Genomic DNA, 19,651 nt, shown 5'->3' with positions numbered 1-19,651 from the left:
CTGCAACTGAGCAGGAAGGACTAATCTTCTCAGACCACTGAGCAGTGATGGGAGATTAGCACACAATCACACAGAGGAAAGCCAGTGGCGTAGTGCAAAATGGTTGCCCCCCCCAACAGAATGTTATATGGTACACCCGAGTCTCCCATATCGATATCGTCATTAGTGTTTGGGCTGCATGGGGCCACCCATTAAAGAATTTTGGGCACACTGGTAGTGACAGTCGCTCATTCCCAAAGCATTATTATATATGGCACGGAGTTGAGGACCCTTGGAGAATCTGCTCAAACCCTTACAGGAGATTGTGGGATAGAAAATAATGCCAATTTATTTTTATTTAGCTATCCATACCACCATTTTGTCGTTTTAAAGTGCTGTTATCAATGAGTTCTTCTTTTCACAGATTTGATGGTTCTCAGTTGACTGTCCTCGGAAGGATGGAAGGTTGTGTTGGCCTTGGTAGGATTCAAACTTATGGCCTGTAGTCTGGAACAGGCATTAGCAGTGATTTAACTAATAGAGACAAATTTCCTACTAAATGAGGTAGAAAACAGAGGAAGGGGAAGCAAGATTTCAAAGAATACTGGCGTGGAAATCTATACTACTATTATAAAGGAAGAACTTTGAACCTTTGAGGCGGGTAAACTCGGGAACCACAGCGCCAATCCACACACCCGATACATCGTTGAAATTGTCAGGGTGTGCAGATGGACATAGGCTATATAAATTTTAAAAATATACGTTATTTAAAAAATTTGAGAAAAAAAAAAGTAGTCCCATGGAAGTAGCGCCGGCCGCGACGTGCGTGCTGACATCAGGAGCGCGGGGAGGAGGGATGTCCAGGAGCGCGAGGAGGAGCGGGAGACATGAGCGCGGGGAGAAGCAGTGGACAGGCGGGGAGGAGTGGTGAGAAGCGGCAGACAGGCTGGGAGGAGAGGGGAGGAGCGGCGAGGAGCGGCGGACAGGTGAACTCAGGAGCGCAGGGAGGTGCGGCGGATGAGGTAAGGCTCCGGGGGACCCACGGACAATGTCGGGGCAGGCGGCCCTGAAGCCAAGGTCGGGACGGACTGCTACTCTGGGGGACCCACGGACAATGTCGGGGCGGGCGGGGGCCGGGGCGGGGGCCCTGAAGCCTGATTTCTCCCGGACAAGGTCGGGACGGGCTGCTAGTTTACTATATTATTGCATATTTTAAGTAAACTACCGTTGTAAACATGTCTAATATAATATAGATCACATTACTCTTAATTTTCATGTTTATGTCCGTCTTTCTATGTGTCACTGTATGCATTAGTCTCCCACTGGGCTTACTAGCATTTCCATTACTGAGTTGCTCTGTATTGACTTATGTTTGAGGGGACCACTTCTCTGGATGAGAGACTAGAGTGTCAGTACTTGGTTAGATCTGTGAATGGGTGTACAAGTGCTGCTACAGCAGTTCTGGGAGATGGTTAAGTTAGTGTGCTAGTATAAGACTGTTGTAGTAACCCTAGGACTTCATGTATGCGAGAGGCTGAACGAATACCTCTGTGCTTCCATTAAGGATTAGAAAGGATGTAGGTGTGTCTTCAAGTGCCTTTGACACTGCTGAAAACAAATAGTTTCAGGGTGAGAAGTGAATGCATAAGTCCATCCTCTCACAGTCTGGGTGAAAGAGCTGCTCTAGGTTTTGAAAAAAAATGTGCTATTTGTATTATGGGTGGTATACTTTATGTAGGACTTGGTATATGGGGTCTTCAAGTGCATGAGTAACATACTAAAACTCAAAAGGACAGATCAAGCGTTTAAGCAGAAAGCACCATGCTTTATGACATACCTGCAGCATATCTCAGAGGTAAGTTATTTGCACTAAACGTGGATTTGAGACTTGCCAAGTGAAGTTGGCAGTGAAAGTACAAACAGTCTGCACCAGTAGGCCTTTCCAATGTTTAAAACACTACATATTTAACTATGCCTAGCACGGTCATACTACATGCGACTCTGTATTAGTTTAAAGGGCATGTATTATCTAAGCACATACAAACCCGCCATATAATCGACCATACCTATCCTTAAGGGTATCTTACATTTGATGGGCTAGCATCTCTCCACATCACTGCAGCATCCAGGTAATTTTTGCACTTTACCCATCACGTTTCTCGTGTTCATGCATTATGAAAGCTTACAGTGCATGTTCCTTTCAATTCTGAAACTTTTACTCCTCTTAAAATGGAAAAAATAGGATTACAAGTCCCAAAGTTCAAAGCAAAACAGTCTTCGCGAGCACCACATCATGTTTAGATACGTAAAACCTGGCAGATCTTCTAATAAATTGTCAAGTACAAGTTTAACCCATAGAAAACAGTTATTTTACCAGCAATTAGAGCACACAGTAAAACAAGACACTGAACCAATTTCTCACACACCTAGTGTACACCTAACACAAATAGTTACATAGTCTGTGACAATGATTTTTATTCACCTATATTATATACACACACACTCTACCAATAATAAATCTGATTAAGTTTAAAAACACTTCTATATATTTCTGTTTAAGAAATTTTTATTAGATTTTAAGAAACACAATACAAAGCCTTATAGCGGAAGTAAAAAACCATAAATGATATAAAACAAGGCATATGTGAAATGAAAAGTGAAACCGAGAGAGTATAGGAAATTAGTATTGTAATGCATAAGTATTTAAACTCATTGCTGGTCTGCCCCGTCCAGTGCGTTATATTCTCTTTTCTACTCTTTTTTCTCCTTCCAGTTTTCACTTCTATATATTTCATACTCACTTTTATAAATGTTATGAATTTTTTTTCTTCAAAAGACAAGGTAATTCACAGCTGAAAATTGAGTTTGTTGGTGAAAGTTTGAGTACTATGCATGAGAATGGCACACCACTCATTCAAAGCAATCATTAATGGCAACCATTTCAACTTTGCACTCTGTTAGTACAGAAGGCAGCAAATAACAAACATCTTTCTTTTTTTAGTTTTGTAACGCCACTTCTGAATGGTTAGCATGTGTCAACTCTTTCATACACTTTTAAAAAAGAAGCTCAATATTGTAGGGTATAGGTGTAACTTCGCGATCGTCGTGACAAATTCACAAAAAAATATATGGTAGTCCAAAAACATATTTGGCACACTAATTTTATGACTTTAAAACTACCATATGTTTTTATTAGCAAACCCTCATCAGTACATTAGACAGATGTTGTGTAATAAGCACCTCTAATTTCTAAAAACATACAACACACACTTCCCTGAATACACTGAGAGTCTCCATAGCAACCCACTAGAACATGTAGGTCACCGCACATTCTAGAGGGACCATACTAGTTACAAAATGAGCTGCAGCAAGTGTGGTTAACAGTAAAGAATTAAAAGCCTTTATAGCAGAGGCAATCAGATCTAGTTACTGATTCTTTGAAGACAACCTCATTTTATTCACCTGCACATCCACAGCATCCCATCAACTATGTTTTTTGAAACTAGTAGCACACCTCCATTTTAACTTCCTTTCGCTTTCCAACCGGTCTCATTTAGCTCCAGCTTTTTCCTGTCTGCGGCTATGACTTCACTTTAAAATGGTTAGTGTGGATTGTGGGCCAAAGCCATGTGTTTTGGACTAGAGAATGTGAGAAAGAGTGGTATTGACAGGACATATGCTTGGCTAATGTGGACATTACTTGGAATGACCAGAGATCGTTGGAAGTGGCATCAATTTTTGCCTTTAGTTAAAAGCACTGAGATTGCAAACCCCCTGACCTCATGATTGTGCACTGTGGTGTCAGTGACTGAGGTAGGACATGAAATCCTAGTGAAGGATACCTTTGCATAGTTTACACTTTTCCCTCCCACAGTCTTCATGTACTCCAAGATATGCCAAAAGCAGAAATGGAAGTGGTCTAGTCAATTCTATCCAGAGTCGGACAAAGCCAAGAAATGTTTTTAATAAAATGGTTTCTGCATTTCTCAGAGACCATAACATGGGCTCAATCTACAACAATCTGTTTTAGCATGCATGGAATCTACAGAAACTATGGGAGTTCACTTCACAGACCAAGGGAACAGCAGGTTTCTCAGCAAAGTCAAACTCTGCATCCAGTCTTGTGTAGCTGTCAAATACAAATGAAGACAAAAGGTTCTTCTCAGAGCCACCCTACTGCCCAAAATGTTTCTCATTTTCTTTATAAAGATCTTATTTTCTCAAAAAGTGGCGCTGTAACTCAGTGCGCAAGTTTGAGATGTCATCAGTGAAGTCACTGACCATGTCATGAGTGATGTAAAATGGGACGTCATAAGCATTGCGGGCGTAAGTTATAGTTCACGCAGGTAACTTTAAATGCTGAATTTCACTGGTTCTGTATGAGCGGAACTAGAACAAGCTTTTAACCTTTGTTTTTTTGTTCAGTGAATTTACAAGTTTTTTTTATTCTATTTCCCAACAATAATGTCTCTGTAACTTTCTTTTTACAGTGAACTTCTAGGATTCATCTAAAAAAATTCCAATGCTACAACCTTAAAATGTTTCACACTGGATGTGTAAGTACCTGCATGAGTCTGTTAGTGGGTGTATGAGTGGATTTCTTAGTGGGAGTTAAAATGTGTCAGTGGGCATCTGAGATAGCATAGGAGTGTGAGAAAGTGAGTGATTCTGTGAATACCTCTATGGGATTGTCACTGGTTATGTCAGAGCCTGTGTGTGTCCGAGTGGAAGTACAAGTGGTGCTTTAACTCTTTGGGTGTTTTTTTTAGTGACTTTGTGGGTGTACAAATGAGTGAGTTGCGTTATTGTTTTTCCACACTCAATATACTTTAGGAATAAAACCATGGTCTCTGCTTTTACAAGGAGGTCAGTTTAGAATACATTTGCCACACCGTGAAGTTCAGATTTTACTTGACTGTTTTTCTCATGTAATCAGTTCTATTGAGAATGTGAGTTTTTTTATATGCATTGTTGAAAGGTAGAATCCTTCTGCATGGGTACCCCCGCTTTTTGCCTGGTGTTAAGCTGTGTTTTCACTGGGATCCCGCTAATAAGGACCCCAGTCTATATGCTTTCTCCCTAAACTGTTGTGTTCAGTACCTAGGTACATCCCAGATTGGATATTGGGGTACATTTGTCAGTCCCTAGTATATTGTGCACATGCACCCAGGGCATAGGTACCCCAGAGGTCTCCCATGGGCTAGAGCATGCATTATGCCACCCATGAGAGACCATTCAAAATGGAACTATAGGCATGCCATTGCAGCCTGTGTAAGCTGGTACATGCACCATTTACTAAAGATAGGTTAACCGTATCTAAGGGTCACTGCACTTAAAACCTATAAGTCACTCCTATAGCTGGCCTTTACGGTCCTACGGTCAGGGTGCTTGGTTCCAAGTGAGAGGGTGCCCCTGCATGAGCAGGATACCCCTGCACCCTACGTAGTCCATTCTCCTGGGTTGTCAGTGAAACCGCCAAATACTATATAGAGGGGTACCGTGAAATCGCACGATGACAATCTCAAACTGCTGAAACGAACCCAATCATGTTTGGTCTCAAACATGTTGGAATCATATCCCCTGGAAGAGCCCTCCGTTCGGCTCTGTGTTCCTGGTACCAGCTTTCTAGTCCCAGGCAGCACAAAATGTTCCTGCCGATCAGAGACATTTATGCCCTCCTGCTGCTGCCAAGCCAAGCTCCAGCAGGGGAAGGCAGAAAAGGCATCTTGTCACAGGGAGGTGCGACAACCTCCCAGACAGGATTTAGTGTATTAGGGCTGGGTGGGTGCACTTGCCAGGACCTGAAAGTCCGCTGAGGGGTACATTTGGTGTCCCTGTGCATAGTCCAGTTCAAATCAGTCCTGGGAGCCATAGGCTACCGCTCTGGCGTGAAACTGAACAAAGGACATGGGAGTTACCTTCCAGTGTCCAGTCCTCCCTTGGGAGAGAGCCCCCTGAATCTTCCCAACCCCTTTCCTTAAAGTATTACCTGGGTGTAGGTCCCTAGATTCATCAAGGGATAGGATTCAGAACTGAAACCACTGCACTTCTACAGTCTGGGCACTCTGGACTTTGCTGGACTTAGTTTGGGCCCGTCTTAGTCTCACTTCCAGTCTGCTGCATAGTCTGCATCATACAGGAACCTTCCAAGGCCTGTGAAGCATGGAGGACAATGGAAGTAACCTCTCTTGGAGTGAAGGAGTCACTCCCCTGCATTCGCAGGCACTACAACGAAGACGACCGGTCTGCAGTTCCTGAGCTCCTCCGGACTCCGTGGGATCTGCAACACAGGTAATGGTTTTCCTCAGCTCCTGAGGCCTGCTCTACTCTTACCAAGGTTGAGGCCAGTAGTCCTTGTGACGGTTACAATAACCGAACCCCTGGGTACTGCATCCCATTTGCAGTTGCAAAGGCTCGTTGACCTCTTCGCAAGAAGATCTTCGGGCTCTAAGTAGCTCTAACCTCAAGCACCTCCAGTGACCAGAATTGTCAGCCACACTGCATTGTGTGCAATTTGGCCTGCATCTTTTGGTGAGCTGCTTGAGATCCCCTCGTGACTCATGTGCCTTTGGCCCATGGGTCCAATTGAGGGTCATCTTGGTTTTCCTTGGGCTCCCCAGATCGCTCTGGGCCTGCCCAGACTCCTCTGCTTGTGGCGAGTCTCATGGACCTTGCTGGCACCTTGAGTTTCTGCATGTATTGCCTTTGCCAATGCTTGTTGGTGCTTGTGCTGGACCCCTCAGCACGCTAAATCCTTTGTAGGACAGCACGTATCTGGGTCTGGTTGTCCTCAGCCTTGCCTGGTCCTCGCAGCTGCAGAGTTAAGGACACCATCATCTTTCCTGAAGCGCCCGACATTAGAGGACATTCGTCTTTTAGGGCTCCTGGTCACTCCCGAGTGACAGACTGTCCCCTCTGCTTTGAGATACTCTTCTTCAAGAATCCACAGTTTGATTCCTCTTGACACTTTCTCATCTTCCAGCAGCGGCACTTTCCTGAAGTCCTCCATTGGTCTTGACTGCAGATTCTGACGCCACTTCACACCTAGGCACACGACTTCCCGGGATAAGCTAACTTGGGTACCACAGTATCCATGGGTGGGGTGGCTCTTTAACCTTCTGTCTCCCACAGGGTTCCTTCAGGGGCCACTAGGAAGGGTCCCCACTCTTTAAAATTCCAACTGCGACTTACATATAGACTTGTACAGAGCACGCAGTCATGTTCACACTGCACACGCTCTTCGTGGGGTCCCCATCTACTTCCCTTGGGTAGTTCTGAGGGTCTCCAGCAATTCTATGTCCACTCTACGTCGTCTTGACTAGAGTCGTGGTTTTTATATAACTCAGTATATGGTTTGGTGCCCCCCCTGGGGCCCTCTGTGTAGTAGTCCTATTTACTGTGATTTTTGCTAAAGTACTGTGTGCTTTGTGACTATCTCAGTGTAGGAGATCCTGTAATATAATAGAGAGTGTACTATAATATATTCATATTTTTATAGATACTTTGTGTGGTTCTTTCTCATTTAATCAATACAACATTGCATACTGGTAAAACAAGCTGCTTTACACTCCTTCAAGACTAAGCCTGAAGGCTGCTCTCCACAGCTACCACTTGGATAGCTATCTAAGGTTGTCTGATACCTCCTAAATCACCATAAGGTTTGTCTGAACTGGTGCAAGGTGCCCACTTACATTACTGGACATCATATCAGGCCAGCTTCTCACATGCGTTTTTAGAGAACGCTTTTATTTTCTATGTCTTCAACAAGAGACGCCTATTTTAGGCTGATGCAGACACGCACAGCAGGCACGCTGCCAGCGCGCCAAAGGTTAGTCCATCTGCACTCATCCTTGCGGGAACGTTGCCAGGAACTGCTTCTTGAACTAAAAAATACTATTACTACAAATAAATTAGGTTAATCTTCCAGTTGAACTTTACCTTTTTTAATTATAATTGTATTCATAACAGTGCATCACCAGTACAAAGTAGGGCAGCGAAGGAATGGAGTTTCAATCAAAAACATTTACCTAGGTCTAGTCAGATTCAGTAGTACATATTGGCAACCAAGTGCAACAACATAAAGCTCACAAGAGGATCAGTGATGCAATACCATGCATTGTAATGCAGTCCAACTGAACAGAGAACATGGTGGAAAAGGTCAAGGGGGAGGGGGAAGTGTCACCCAAAGTTGGATCCACACAAAGCACCTGTTGCTGCCACAATTACCTCAAAAGGGAACCAAACTGTGGCAAATCGATTAACAACCAAACTTAGCCTTGCAGCGGGCACCGTAAGTATGGGACAGGTACATAATTTACCAAAATGTGAGAACAGGAATTGGACACATCTATTCTGGCATCTTGACTCCAGCTAGGACCAAATATCTTAAGGGAAGGAGTGAGTAGGCATCAACTTCCAGTATGACGTAAACTAATCTTGATGACGCAGTCTCTTTAAGCCAGTCATCGAGTGGGGGGAGCAACCAGTTTCTGTAGCGGGGGTATCCCTTGGGCATAGCCCAGGAGTGCAATAAAGTGGGTATGCTCAATCTGCAGGCCTGTAATCTCAATGACAAAGATAGGCTGCCAATAGCACGCCACCCCTGGGCACATCCTAGCTAAATGCAGAAAGTCTGAGCTGGGCACAGAGCATCACGCCTCCTCCGATAGCCCTAATTTAAACAGTCGCTCAGGAGTTCTATAAATCCGGTGCAGAAATTTAAAAATGCATGAATCAGAGCCTATAATTGGGAGACAGTGCTCTCGCCTGGCACAGCAGAAGCTCTACTGGGACGCAGGGATAGTGTTGCTTAACTCTACCTTCCATGCCTGTTGAGCTGTAGGGATTCAGATTGAACAGTGGACTGCATCCCAGTGTATAACTGGGTTATGAGCTTGCGAGGCAAGGGTTCGCGAGGATCTCCTCAAGTACAAGCAGCGTAGGGGGTGCAGTGGGGAAACAAGGACAATGAGCGCGCAGAGTTGCTCTCAATTGAGAATAGATAAATTGGTCAAGCATTGCTGAATCATCCTCTGCAGAGCCTGCTGTGATGTGAAAAAGGAGCCGTCCTGGAACACTCCACCCAGAGTGTGAAGATGCATCCATTGTAGCCTGTTGCATGCGCCACCATCTTGTGCAAAACGTAACACTGGGTGATTTGCCAGTGGGACTGAGGGGTGAACGAGCCTGGACAAGACAGTCTACGCCCTGCCTGCTGCACATTGAACTATACCAGCCCCTGCGGAGACCTCGTCTGGCACCTGATACGATTGGTTGTGCTGTCTGGGTGTGGAGCGAACTTTGCAGACTAGCGTGACTGGATGTATTGATATGGGCCATGATCCTCGTGGGGTGAAGCCAGTAGTGTACAAATGTCACCTGCTCGCAGTTATAGAGATCCATGCCTTGAGCACCAAGCCCACCCTGCATGAATGGAAAAGTAAGAATTTCCCATGCAAGCCTTGGCTGTCTCCCTGTCCAGGCCAATGTCACCAGGTATTAATGAAGTCAGACGAAAGCAGGGGGGTGAGATTGATAAATATAGGAATTTAAGCAGAATGACCATCTTTACAATTTCTACCTCACCCCGCCATAGAAAGCAGGAGGCTCGTCCCTAGTGTCACTATGCTCTCCAACCAGTCGAACAGGCGACCATAGTTAGATCCCCACAGTTCACCCGCATCTCGGCTCAACCAGATCCCCGGATATTTTATTGGGCCACTAGCCCACCATGTGGGGAATTCCAAGGAGAATTCGATGGTTGTCTGAATTAGTAGAACAATCATTGATTTTGGCCAGTTGATAAATATGCCTGAAAGCCCCTCAAATCTGGTGAATTCTGACGAGGGGGATAAAGGTTTTCAGCTGGCTGCTTAATGTACAAAGTGACAGTCTGCATACATGGATATCAAGAACATCTTACCCAAGATTCCAACCACAAAAATACAAGTAAGATTAGGGTCCAAAATTAATACCAGCTTAATCAATTTCCAGCGCTGTGCAGCTCTCAACCTCCTTGAAAAGGTCACTGAGAAATTAGGTTGTTGACTGATGGAGACGTGAACCTTCTTCAATTAACAGCCACAATCCTCATCAGGATGAACAATTAAAGTCACTAAATTATTTTGTGCCTAACCCACTGGTAGATTGCCTCCAATTAAGACTGACTGTTTTGGGGCAATGGATGACAGATCTATGCAGCACACAAACAGTAATAAAGTTAAAACACACAAAATGATTCCCTTGGGTCGTGTACAGGAGAAGCTTAGATTTAGCTGTAACCACAATCAAATATACATATAAGTACACTAACTAAAAACATTAATCAAAAAGTTGAATTACATACCAATTTATTGAAACAATAAAAAGACAATTTAAAATTACACTGGAGAAGAATGCTAAAACAGTTAAAATTTAAACAATACTGTATAATTTTGTGACCAGCACAAAATGGAGGACAGACAAAACTCAATTGTAAAACATACAAATTAGAAATTACAAAACGTACATTCACAATTGAAATTGTACGCAAGTCCTAGTACAATTCACCCTCCTTTTCTCCCTTGGTGTATATAAGATTGTAAGGTTATAAAACCAGGGGATATTGAAATTTCAATTGTGAATGTACGTTTTGTAATTTCTAATTTGTATGTTTTACAATTGAGTTTTGTCTGTCCTCCATTTTGTGCTGGTCACAAAATTATACAGTATTGTTTAAATTTTAACTGTTTTAGCATTCTTCTCCAGTGTAATTTTAAATTGTCTTTTTATTGTTTCAATAAATTGGTATGTAATTCAACTTTTTGATTAATGTTTTTAGTTAGTGTACTTATATGTATATTTGATTGTGGTTACAGCTAAATCTAAGCTTCTCCTGTACACGACCCAAGGGAATCATTTTGTTTGTTTAAGGCCTAACACCCCAATTCCCTTGTACACTTCAAGGGGTTCCTCTCTCTATTTACAATAAAGTTAAAACACCACACAAGAAGTATGTCAAACCAATTTTGAAAAATAGATTACATATTTATAAATACCTTGACACCAAAATGACAAAAGCCCAAATCAGTAGAACCAGAGATATGACCTTTTAAAGTCTTAAGGAAAAATAGTGCTAAAAAGCACAAAGCACCAACTGGAGTTATCTGCTCACGCCATACCAAGACAGAGTCACAAGTTCAGCAATGCAGCACGAGGCGAATAGAGGGATCAGATTAAGCCTTATAAGAATTGTACCTTATGCCCTTGATGTGGGGCTTTACACCATGCAGTGGCACTTTTGAGGTGTGATGTGGGATTCTGTGTAGAGTTTGATTGCACTTGGTCTGATCCGATGAGGAGCTGAGAGGTCCAGGTCAAGTTGAGTTTGTTCCAATGAGAAGCTGCAAGGACCACAATGCTAGGTTGGGCATCGGGTTGTGTCAGTTCTGATGGGCACCGCAGCTGGGATGGCAGAGCACGTTTATTCCCACTAACAAACATTTAGGACTGGGGCGGTACCTCTTGGGGGGGGGGGGGGGGGGGGGGTAAGGACTCACAGCAAGCTGAGTCCAGGTGCAGGGCTCAAGATGGTTGGAGCCCTTTCTGTCCTTGGTGCACTGATCGGGAAGGCAGCCAACTATCCCCTGTTGTCACTCTGGTGGTGGTGGTCTAATTCTTCCTCAAGCAGCAGAGAAATCCATCTGTTTGCAGAGAAGTCCATCTTGCAGCAGAGCTGCAGGCCAGTCCTTGTAGCAGGGCAGTAGTGCAATCCTGAGTCTTCAACAGGTCCAGAAGTGATCTAAAGTGTGGGGCTGAGAGTCCAATATTTATACCTGGTGCCCACTTTGAAGTGGGAGAGGCATCAGGACCAGGCGCGGTGCGGCCATTGGGGCGTAGGGGCGTAGCCCCACTAAGCCTCATGGACCCACCGCGTCGCCACTAAACCACATACAATTTTTTTTAAAAATCGCGCTACCTGCCGGGCGGGAATCCGGGAGACACCCGACTTTCCCGGAGTGCGCAGAGGGGGGTGGGGGCCTGATGGGCCTGCTAAAGCTGCGCATGTCGACTTTTGGGCACAAACATGCCCGCGCATGCGCAGATTGTTTCACCCCCGATTTTCCCTTTAGAGAGAGGACATGGGGGCGGGCGGCAGTCCCCGGGGTTGTACAGGGCGAATGGGCGAGCAGTTATGGTGCCCCCCAGCCAATCCTGGCTGGGGGGGCACCATACAGCGCCAGGATTGGCTGGTCAATACCTAGCCCGGGTACATAACCCCCTGTCTGGGGGGCCAGAGCTCTCTCCCTCCCTCGTACTGCGGCCTCTGTTTGTTTATGGGGTTCGTTTGATGGAAGACTTGACCTCAGACCTGACCTGACCGGACCCAAGAAGGAATACTTGAGAGGCCGACACTGCGACAGTCAAGTCCCGAAGGAACCGCTCGGCCAGGGAGACCCGGCGTTCACACCAGCTCAGGTATGATCAGAGTGCTATGAAGGAACATGGTTTACTAAACGGGTTCACTGTAGTAGTGTAGTGTACACGGAAAGTGAAATCCGACCTTGAGAAATATAGATGCCGAGTGATTTTTATTTATTAAATTATGCCGCAGTAGCAATCGCCAGTTAGGCAGCACAGGTTTGCTTATGAAATGTGGTGATAGAAAAGTAAATACCTGATTAACTCATTAAAGAAACACTATAGGAAGTAACGTCGTTATGCACGCGCTTGGAATGGCGGTTTTTGGCGCGCTGCTACAAATGAGTGTAGCTTTGTCGGCAATCTAACTGCTAATGACTCGTTTTGCTGCCCTTATTTAGACTCATTTTGCTGGCCCTTCTGCCCTCATTTACACTCGTTTTGCTGCCCTTCTGCAACTCGTTTTGCTGGCCCTTCTGCCCTCATTTACACTCGTTTTGCTGCCCTTATGCAACTCGTTTTGCTGCCCTTCTGCAACATTTGTGTCTTTCAGTGTTACATGCAATGTTTATTCCCCACGATCCCCACCCCATTATGAATGATGGATGCAGGATGGATGCAGGATGGATGAGTGGATGGATGGATGGATGAATGAATGATGGATGCAGGATGGATGGATGGATGGGTGGATGGATGGGTGCATGAAAGAATGATGGATGCAGGATGGATGGGTGGGTGGATGGATGGATGGGTGGATGTATGAATGAATGATGGATGCAGGATGGATGGGTGGATGGATGGGTGAATGGATGAATGAATGATGGATGCAGGATGGATGGGTGGGTGCATGAATGAAAAATGATGCAGGATAGATGAAGGATGGATGGGTGGGTGGATGCATGAATGAATGATGAATGCAGGATGGATGCAGGATGGGTGGATGGGTGGATGCATGAATGAATGATGGATGCAGGATGGGTGGATGCATGAATGGATGCAGGATGGATGGGTGGGTGGACGCATGAATGAATGATGAATGAATGATGGATGCAGGATGGATGCAGGATGGATGCTGGGTGGATGCATGAATGAATGATGTATGGATGCAGGATGGGTGGGTGGGTGGGTGGATGGATGGATGGGTGGATGCATGAGTGATGTATGGATGGATACAAGGTGGTTCCGGCTCGCTTGCTGCACTCGCTCGCTGCGGTGCAATATGCAAATTAGTTTACGCCCCCACCACTTTCAAATGTCACTAGCCGCCCCTGATCAGGACTTTCCAACTGCAGAGGTGTGTGGAATTTCCTGCATCCCTGCACTAGTCCCAGTCGGTCAAGGGACACAACAGGGGTAGTGTGAAGTCTGTGTGTGAGCCGAGCACGATCCTTTGAAGTGCAAGTATGGTAGGTGAGCTGAGCACGATCGCAAAGATCTGGGCCCTGGTGCTGCTGAACCCATTAAGTCCCCGAGAACGGCAAAACCATTGAATGAGAAAGGAGAGACACGGGGCTGTGGATGCAAGAGGCAGATGCACATCTAAAATTCTGAACACAAAAGCATCATAGCCAAGCAGGCGGGAACTAGAGCCAAATTTCGGGGGGGGGGGGCTAATTCTTCCAACCACAGACAGAGTGGCTATAAGAAGGGGTGAACACACAACAAATGCCTCGTTTACAAGTAGAGGGTCTTTTAAAGACCTGATAAGTGCTCGCCAGCCCACAAAGCTGTCTCAGCCCAGGCTGACACACGAGGGGGTGCTGAAGCCCCTTGAGCCCAAATGTAAATTGATACTTGTATAGCGCACTACTCACCCCGCAAGGGTCTCAAGGCGCGTGTACGAATACCGCTGTGGAACCAGTCCTGGCTTTCCCTGTGAGGCGTCCACTCCTGGGCACCCCCAGGGTGAAGGCCAGGCATCCTTAGCGTTGTGGGGGTCGTTGTGGAGATTAAGCAAGCTATTGCCCAGAGTTGCAAAGTGGGACTCTATGATTGGAATAGGCACCGAGGCGAAAATGATCAGGTCCGTGGAATTTTGAGCCCAAGACCCGCCAAGGAATTGAACCCTGGTCCCGGGCTAGACCTCTGCATCATGGTCTGCCGCTCTAACCATTGAGCCACACCTCTCCACTCTCTCCACCTCTCCAATGGGTGTTGCGCGCCTATATCCAAGAGCCGCCACCACCACGCAGTTCTCGCGCCACCTGCTATGGTGCACAGTGGCTACATTTAGGCCCGCTCTGAACGGGCGGCTGTAACTAAATACATTATCTTTAAATCTCCAACATACCTTTCCAACCCCCTCGCCTCACCCCCATGCTCAGACCCAAGCCGCTACTCACCGCTCCGGGGAGAAAGTCCCTGCCGAAGTTGTCCAGCGCGCTCTTGGCCCCCACCTCCTTCAGGCCCACCAGGGTGATGGAGATGCTGTCAAACGTCCCGGATAATGGGAAAGAGCCCGTCTCCACCTTCACCTTGCAAAGAGCCATGGCTGTGCGCGCGCCTTCAACACCACCGCCCTGCTTCAGAGATGACCCCGCTCTGTCCTTCCCTCCAGTCCAGCCGTGGTGAGTGATTCCTGCGCCCTGCCTTCTCTTCTCGCAGGGGGCGGGGCCATCGTCATCCTCTAATGAGCGCAACAGGTGTTGCGGCACCTGAGCCGGAGGCTTCATTCCCAATCGCTGTTAGCGGCCAACCGAGGGGGCTCCTTGCTTGCGTGGTGGCCGATAGGTACCTTGCTATGCCACTAGCCCTTGCTGATCGCCCCTTTATTTCTAGGGTTCTTCCATTCTTTCAAAAATTATGTTGAGATAACTTATGCGCCTTTTTTTTCTAGCAACAGCAAATTGCATTCTGGGACAGGAAGTTTTCTTTTTACCAGTCAGTTCGATAAAAAAGAAATCCTGGGTTGCAAAATATTTCAGTTATAGAATAATGATTCTTAAATTACTCCAGTCTCGATGTTTACCTTTTACCATTTATGTTCTTCTGTGTTAGTTGAATTGTATCAGCCTAGACTGTCCAGGACAACAACTCCCAGAATGCTCCTGGCTGTTTGTCGCTAGCCTTGGCGTTGGTAACACGGACTCATCTGTTAACTTTACTAAAACCGTAACTGGCCGAAGCGCTGCAGGTGTCTCCCATGACGAAGACTCAAGTAGGAGCGGTGCTATGAGGTCACAGAGGGGCCAGATCAGGCTGTACAAATGTTACGTGGAATAACTATCACTATTTATCAATTGATCCACATTTCAAGCCTGAACTGGTCTTTCTACGCGGTGAATTCTAAAGCAAGACCGTCCTTTCACCCAAGGCAACCCTTAAAAAAAGCATTGGCAAAACCAGTAGTTCTGGTGTTGGCTGCTCGGCCTCCGGCAATATAAACAGGCTTATGCACAGCTAGCAGGTGTGGCGCTCGGGCTTAGCTATTGGCTATAGTAGGGCTCCTTTTTCGGGAGGGATTTTGTTGTGAGAATAGCATAAACACAAGCTTGGCATCCATAGGTGCAGACAGGGCTGGCTCTACGGCTGGTGGCACCTGGTGTGACAATCTTTTTCGGCGACATCTGCAATTACCTCCTTTTCAAGGGATTCCCTCACTACCACCCCCCAAGGGTGCCCCTCATCTCTCCACAGCCCTCTCTCACATGTATTTAATGTGTTTTATAGCGCCACTCATACCAGTGTAGGATGTCAGAGCGCTTTGCATCACACACATATTATACAGAAACAATTAATCATACCTGTATAAGTCATTCTACTGGAAATGTTACATAAGACAATGAGGATTATAAGGCCTAGGAATCACTTCATCCGTTCCACTACCCGGCATTTTAAGAGTGTTTGGTCTGGAGAGGCACAAACTCAGGGTTTAAAACGTAACACAGTTGATAGGTTTGCTTTACTAATAAGAATGCGTTTCTACCCCAAACAAACCCTTTTTTAACAACATTAAGGTAATGAAAGACTGGGGAAAAAAAGCATAATGTTCTAACCTATACCATGCAGTATGCATGCAGCTTTTTGGTGACAGTTCATAGGTCACTGTGCTTTATTAGGATTGTAACTTATGAGCTGCAAGCGCCATGAGAAAACTCAGTTTGCTTCCATAACACTGTTTTCCATAAAAATATGTTAATGGTGTGAAAGGCGAAAATGTAGGGTTTCTATTTTTAAATGCAATGCAGAAAGATGAACTTTCACTAAGTTAGTCGTTCATCCAGTTTGTTGTCGTACAAAAATATAAATGTTCGACCTGCATTTCTATGAACATAGGGGGTGAGCTGTTTCAACATGTGACACTTTACTCGTGTCACTCATATCTCTTTTTATGAAATGGAATGTATAAATGACACACTAAACATAGTTTTGATAATTTTGCCCACTGTACCTACAGGGGGAGAGGGATGAAGTGCTGTTTTTGCTGTTGAAAAGTGAAGACAAAAGACAATTTTGTGACACTTTTAGGATGACGTTGATGAGGAAGGGGTTAAGGTCAAATCAGTTTGCTCCATGACTTCCTATGCAAGGAGGTGACATTGTGCAAAATCTCTGATCCATTGCTTCTCAGGGGGAAAAGTTGGCACACAATAATGTAAATGCATTTCTGGAGTTTAGCTTAAAGCTAAGTGTCCTATGGTCTTGACATCTTCAGACACTTGTGCTTACTATACTACACAACACAACCAGCACTTGTAAAATAGCCACTAACTGCGGACGTGGGAGGCGTTAAACTAAAAGTAGATCTCCTCTCCCCCTCAGATGCTGGGGTCTGTCATACGATTTGAATCCGCTGGCCTTCATGACTGGGAGGAGGCGAGTTTTAAAAGCAATTAGTCAACCACTGTCACAGTAAATGCAAAGAGAGAGAGAGAGAGCCAATGGAAGAAGGAACAAGCTAAACATTTGAACCAACATATATGCTCACATTTCTAAAAGATATTTTTAATTTACAAAGGGTGGCATGCAATTCATACAACAAACTTAGTATTGTATTCAAGTTATCATAAACTGTCATTACACACTTGCAGGATGCCTGGTCAGCCTCCACTAAACCTAGAAATACAGGGACATATTATCAAGGGGGTTTATCTCCCCTTTTTTGGCTTTAAAAGCCAAGAAAGCGGAGATAAAATTATCTCCCTATTACCAAGCTGTCACTAACACCAGTTAGTGACAGCTAATAGGAGATAGCGACCATCTTGGGCCCCGCTTTGCATGTCAGTGATATTTATCACTAATGACATGCAAAGTGGGCGTGCCAAGATGTTAGCGACTGGAAACAGTCCCTAACATCGCTATCTCCTATTACCAACTTTTGGAGATATTCGCGCTAAGCGCGAATATCTCCAAAAGCTAACTGCCCTGAGCAGTTCTTAGCCATGTTATCCAATGGGAGGTGGATAACATGGCTAAGAGCATTAGCTTGGTAATGCATGAATATCGCTGACTTTTCAGCGATATTCTTGCATTGCGGCCGTTTTTTATCGCATTTGAGATAAACCTTGCTAATAGCAAGGTTTATCTGAGATAAAAATCGCCGATGTGCGGCGATAATTTCTGTCTCTAAACAAGTTAGAGACAAAAATTATCGCTAGTTGTTGGTAATATGCCCCACAGTTAGTTTGAGAGAAGTACATGCTTTGCTAAGGCATCTGTTTAAGTGCACTTACTTCCTAATATAAATAGCAAATCAGACTTCAGCATGCCTGGTGCTGGATGCAGGTGTTGTGCTCACAGTTTACAAACACAGAGTGTTTGGCCCTTGCAATTGCTGAAAGCAGAACACAGAACTTCACGAGCACTTGCTGAAAGAAAATAAGTTGGGGAGGGTGTGAGCCCCACCGAAGCAATAAGCCCCACAATCCTGCCAGGTAGAACACACAGTTTCAATATTTTCGATCTGTTCTCAACCCGTGGTAGCTATGGCATAGAGCAGATAAGCCTAACCTAGGACAATGTGTCGATTATCTAACCAAAACATTCAACAACTCAAAACACAACACAATAAAAATTCCCCAAAACATTTCTGAAAAAAAAATGTTAAAACAAAAATCACAATAAAATCATTAATATCCAATAGAACGACTGGTGTGTCTCAATATTGAAATTGCACCCCAAGATTTTAGATCAACGCAAACCCCCTCAGAGATTATGTCATGTAGATTTTTAGAGCACCAGGAGGGTTCTCCTTCATTTCAGCACCCTTGATCTTGTGATAAAAGGGAGCACCCCCTTTAGCACCAGGCCCAACAAATTAGTAGAATAATAATATAACTGGGCCCACTCAATAACGGAGCTCTAGATAAAGAAAAGTTAAAGGATTTTTATTTTTAATAAACTCAAATAAGCATTACAGAGAAAATGCAGAATATAATAACAAAAACAAACTGGGGGTCTATATAAGAGCCTGTAGACTCCCAAAAAAACGCGCTCTCCTGTATAAATCAGTGAGCGTTAAAGGGTGTCCAAACTATCTAAACATTTTGTTGAGCATAATCATCAAGAGACAGAGTTCACATGGACTGTCTTAGAGAAACCACATATCCCGTCACATATAGGTGATATTTCTAAGTTCCTTTTTCTTAAGGAACAAAAAATGGGTTTACAAATTGTCAATTGACACCAGGGGACTTAACGATGAGATACCTTGGGTGGCCCTGAATTGATCCCTTAAGAATTCGCAGAGTTATATGGCTCATACACGAAGACTGATAGATGGACCATCACTCTGAGTAACGATTGCTACCCTCTGTATATTATAAGAACAACATAGAGGTTCACCGCCTTCCCTGCCAAGGTTTTCACTCGCTCTGGAGAGGTGACCGTAACACTGTAGATGGTCTTTCTAATTATGGTAGTTCATAACATTATCTTTAGTGACACAAGTCACTAAAGATAATGCTGAGTTTGTCACCTCCAGGGTTCCTTTTCCTAGTTCAGGGTTAGTATTCAACATATTCAAAACACTCTAGCTAAAGGAATGTTCCCTGCAGTTCATATTCAGGACTGTTTGCAGTAATAAGCTTATACTAATAAAGCTCTGTTAGGTTTGTATTAAAAACGAACTACCAAAATGGCGGCGATGACGTCACATTGAAGTTTGTACATCGCGTGGGAAAGTCTCGTTCTTTGTGAGTGTATTTATTCAGTGGGCTCCCTGTTACCCACTGGTTCTATAATCTAGCACTAATAAATGGGACTGGGTTTTCCCTTCTAATACCATGTGTAATGAGACGGGGTTAAAAAATGTTAACAAATGTTAAAGAAATGC

General features: G+C 44.7%; 1 protein-coding gene across 1 annotated transcript in view; it reads right to left on the bottom strand.

Annotated features, from left to right (window-relative positions):
- Window positions 1-14,867, bottom strand: part of LOC147678108 (hydroperoxide isomerase ALOXE3-like) — a 136,423-nt gene extending 121,556 nt beyond the window's left edge. Inside the window, exon 1 of the mRNA XM_086945968.1 lies at window positions 14,721-14,867. Coding sequence (XP_086802094.1) covers window positions 14,721-14,867 — 147 coding nt within the window. The remainder of the gene's footprint in view (window positions 1-14,720) is intronic.
- Between the last annotated feature and the right edge of the window lie 4,784 nt (window positions 14,868-19,651).

Source organism: Lissotriton vulgaris, chromosome 12, assembly GCF_964263255.1.
Source record: "Lissotriton vulgaris chromosome 12, aLisVul1.2, whole genome shotgun sequence".
NCBI classification, from domain to species: Eukaryota; Metazoa; Chordata; class Amphibia; order Caudata; family Salamandridae; genus Lissotriton; species Lissotriton vulgaris.
The sequence above is the reverse complement of the archived record's forward strand: the minus strand, read 5'-3'. Positions and strand labels throughout refer to the sequence as shown.